Source organism: Saccostrea cucullata, unplaced genomic scaffold, assembly GCF_032062105.1.
Source record: "Saccostrea cucullata isolate Sc308-1 unplaced genomic scaffold, CSIRO_AGI_Scuc_v1 ctg312, whole genome shotgun sequence".
Classification (NCBI taxonomy): domain Eukaryota; kingdom Metazoa; phylum Mollusca; class Bivalvia; order Ostreida; family Ostreidae; genus Saccostrea; species Saccostrea cuccullata.
The window spans coordinates 1,101,269-1,105,388 of NW_026929887.1; the positions used below are offsets into that span (position 1 = coordinate 1,101,269).

Here is a 4,120-nt window from a genome sequence, read left to right on the forward strand (position 1 = left end):
TTGACACCCAAAGCCACCACTTCACTCAACCTTAGTAATGCTAAGAAAACCAATGCAAAAGCAGACTGAAATAAAGCTGCTTCAAAATCAGAAAAACACAAATGTGGCAAAACACTGACAATGCTATTCAACATAGGTAATGTTATTGGTTTTCTTATATCCTAAGATACATTACATCTCTTGTAACCAGCCAATAACTTCTTAATAATAAATGAATCCACTGGATTCTGCCAACCATGTAAGTTAATGACAAAACTGATTCCTGATAAATAGCATTTGACAGGAGAAAAAGCCATATTACTCTCTGACAGATATACTATAAAAGAACAAGGTACACTTTTAGTGAAAAGTTCGCCCGATTATTTCCCCAAAATTAAATATGCATATTTAATTCTCTCTTTTATGTTTTTTATTGAAGTAACCCTCAGAGACACCAAATCATATTACAAAACAAGAAAACATGTGCGCATGCGCACTACGCACTGTCAAACAGATGTTGTATTTGGCTATTTTTGCCATTATTTGCACATTTTAGCACCAGAAAAAGTCAAAATTCAATGCCTCCACAGTGATCGCCCACGATTAAATTTTGACAGAATGAATATCAGATGAAAGTTTATATTCAGTCTTAATTTCATCGTGGGCGAGGGCTGTGGACATAGTTTAATCTTAAAAAATAACTTGATCAGTTTTTAATCGTAACGGTTGCTATGCTGATAGTGTACGTTATTTAGTTTGAGTTATAATCTCAATACGATGTATTCAAGTTATTTGAAAGCAAAAAATCATTTAAGTGTTCAGTAAAGCTTCTAACAGTAATTTTGTAATTCTTTTTCCTTTTTTTATATTTATAAATTATCCGGAATATTTTTATCTCGCCGTTTTTGTGACGTCATTTTCGTTTCTATGGGTGAGTGTAAACAATACCTGTACCAAGATTCTGGTTTACAAACATCATGACTTGACAGGTGAGAAAAAAAATTGTTTGAAAATTTTAATATGTTCCGTACTGTATGAAGGATCATGCATTAATGTGATAAGCTAATTTATTCCGACGATGTTTTTTTATTATAATTATGTAAAAAGTCTGTATGTTCAGTTTGGTATCTCGTATGTCATCATACGCCGAATAACTAAGCAAAGGATAAAGGGGGGAAGAAATATAAGAACGGAATCATAGAAATGTAGATTATTAGCCTATTTAAATCATTACATCAAGAAATGTATGTGTTCGTAAAATATATAGGCCTATAAGGGCTTGTCAAATGTCAACATCGTCTGCAAGCTTTATTGGCTAATGGCTAATATTAGAATGACTAAGGGCTTTGGTGCATTGCGTTATGTTTAATCCTTGCACAGCATAATGCTCTTTAAAAATATGACATAATATATGAAAAGAACTTTTGTGTTTTGTCTTAATTTGTAATGTTTTTTTTTTTTAAGTTTCTTTTTCCGGAAAGTTATATACTGTACACTTTCTTCTACTCATGAATATATGCGACTGATTGGCCTTGATCGATTATAGTCAGAGCTTGCAGTCTTACCTACTGGTAGTACGTGTTCGCGTCCCTCGTACAGTACATTTTTTTTATTTTTTAAATAACCACATTTTATTAAATATATTTATGATATATATATATTATTTCAAATACATGATCGTGAGTATATTTTCTTTTTAGGATGGACAGGAGGTATTTTACTTGCGTATTGTGTGGAGGGAGACCTCTTTCACATGAGCGCCGTCCCGTTCAGTCTGGGCAAATAAACATCCTGTCAAAAAACTTTGCAGTTGATGCAACTGTATCAGACATTTTGTGCAATAAGTGCCGCCACAAATGTCGTAACATATCTAGAAAAAGGGAGGTGTCACGGTGCACAATTTCTGATAAAGATGAAGCTAATGATCCATCTTTTACATCACCAAAGCGCACTAAATTAACAGTCATGTCAAGTCCTCCATCTGTGTCATTACCATTCTTATCTTCCACCAAAAGTCATGGCTACTGTTTTGTGTGTAAAAAGCCGGGACCAAAACTTATTTCTATTTCAAATCATGCTCGTTTACATGTACTAATCGTAGGAGAAATAATAATTCCTTCAGGGGCAAGGTGCTGTGCAAGTCACATGATAGACGGTAAGCTTTCGGAGAAAGATATAGAAAAAATTAAGACCAGTGAGGGTGTGTTGCTGAATAGGACCTCAGTGTATAACATTATTCAGGACTTACGGGAAATAGCTTCCCGCAATACCAGGCTAGATTTTGATGATGAGGGCAGCATGGATGACGATGACTACAAGATTCTTACTGGACTTACTCGTGGGGAATTTCAAGATGTTGTGTCAACGGTGACCAGTATCAACTCAACGAAAGTAAGAAGTAAGAGGACATGTATTGCTATCATGCTGGTGAAACTGCGTACAGCGATGTCAAACAAAATGCTGAGCGTTTTATTCAACATGACAAAGCATCAGGTTTGTATATTATTTTATATCGTTTTATGCAATGATCAGGATCTTATTTATAGATAATGAAATATATGTATATGTTATAAAATATACTAGTATATATTACAAATCTGTAAAATATTTTGCAAAAAGGTTTAGACATTTTTAAAATTATTTCTATACAGATAAGACGAGCTGTTAAATCAGGGAGAAAAGCACTGATGACAGATTTTGTACCCCAAAATCTGGGTTTTCAACACATCACGCGGGAGGCAGTGATTGAGAATCATACGCGCCAACTAGCTAGGGATCTTTTCAATGGCAGTGCTACCACAGATCCGGCAATTCTAGTGCTAGATGGAACTTATGTGTATATTCAAAAAAGTTCTAACTTTGCATTTGCCAGAAGGTCTTATAGCATCTACAAACACAGACCCCTCGTTAAACCCATGATGGTTGTAACTACCACGGGTTACATAATCTCCGTCCTTGGACCCTACCTAGCTGATGCCAAAAACAATGATGCTAGCATTCTGAGACATATGATCCTACACAACACTGAAGAAATGAAATCCTGGTTAAAAGAGGACGACGTGTTTGTTGTGGACAGGGGTTTCAGGGATGTTGGAGATGTGTTGGGTGATCTCGGTATCCAAATGGAAATGCCGTCCTTCATGCAGAGTGGAGAAAAACAACTGACAACCCATGATTCAAATATTTCTAGAGTGGTCACAAAGGTAAATAATTCATGTATTAATTGTTGCAGCTCCCTTAAAAAGACTTGTCAAAAAGAAAGAACTGATATTTTATAAGATGAAATTGATGTAAGATATTGTTATTATATAGTGGCTGCAACGTAATTGTTGACAAACCAATCATGTAGAATCGTTCGTGTATCGTGCGTGATCGTTCGTGTAAATTGTCAACAATAACGTTGCAGCCACTGTATCTCTACTGACATTTCACGTTAAGACCGCGGAACATTAACTGGCAAAATTGGAAATATACAGCTTACGTCATTTCTATCTGTTACAATCAAAACATTCAGTGATAGACAACGAAATGGGCGGGTACAATTCGACGCGGACGTTTGGGAAACATCGGATTAAAATAACAGATCGAAATTCATTTTCAATCCACCTGAGCTGTTTTCAAAGCAAAGAGTGCATGAATGTATGATCCAAAAATCAACTATATTTCAACTCCCAAAAACATATTGTTTGAAGTTCACATTAATATGAGTTTTAGCTGATAATTTTAAGAACGCGAAATATCATACAAGACAAAGATTATTTTTCAGGAGATATTAGATTGATTTTAGAAGCCCCCCCTTCTTAAATCAGTCTAATATCTCCTGAATGTAAAAATTGTAGAGTCAGGTCATGGCTTAACATGACAATATATTTTATTTCTAGGATTATAAGAGTGCACGAGTTTTATACTTATTCTCACTAAAAACTGTTAGACAACATTATTTAAAAATCGTTCAACCCCTCCCCCCCAACACAAAGATATACATACACAAATTTAACAAACAGAAATGAAATATTTCTCCCTTAAATATTTATTCATTTAAAACACTGGACAACTTGAAATTATTTGTCTTCTGGGTCAATCTGTAATAATGTGCCTTCTAGCGTAGCTGAGGTGGATTGAAAATGAATTTCGATCTGCA

General features: G+C 34.8%; 1 protein-coding gene across 1 annotated transcript; it reads left to right on the top strand.

Moving 5' to 3' along the window:
• Positions 1-1,680: 1,680 nt before the first annotated feature.
• Positions 1,681-3,182, top strand: LOC134282405 (uncharacterized; the record flags this gene model as incomplete). The annotated part of the gene is made up of 2 exons (XM_062764800.1): positions 1,681-2,472; positions 2,631-3,182. Coding segments are annotated over exons 1-2 (1,344 nt in total), but the record flags the coding sequence as incomplete, so codon positions are not given.
• Between the last annotated feature and the right edge of the window lie 938 nt (positions 3,183-4,120).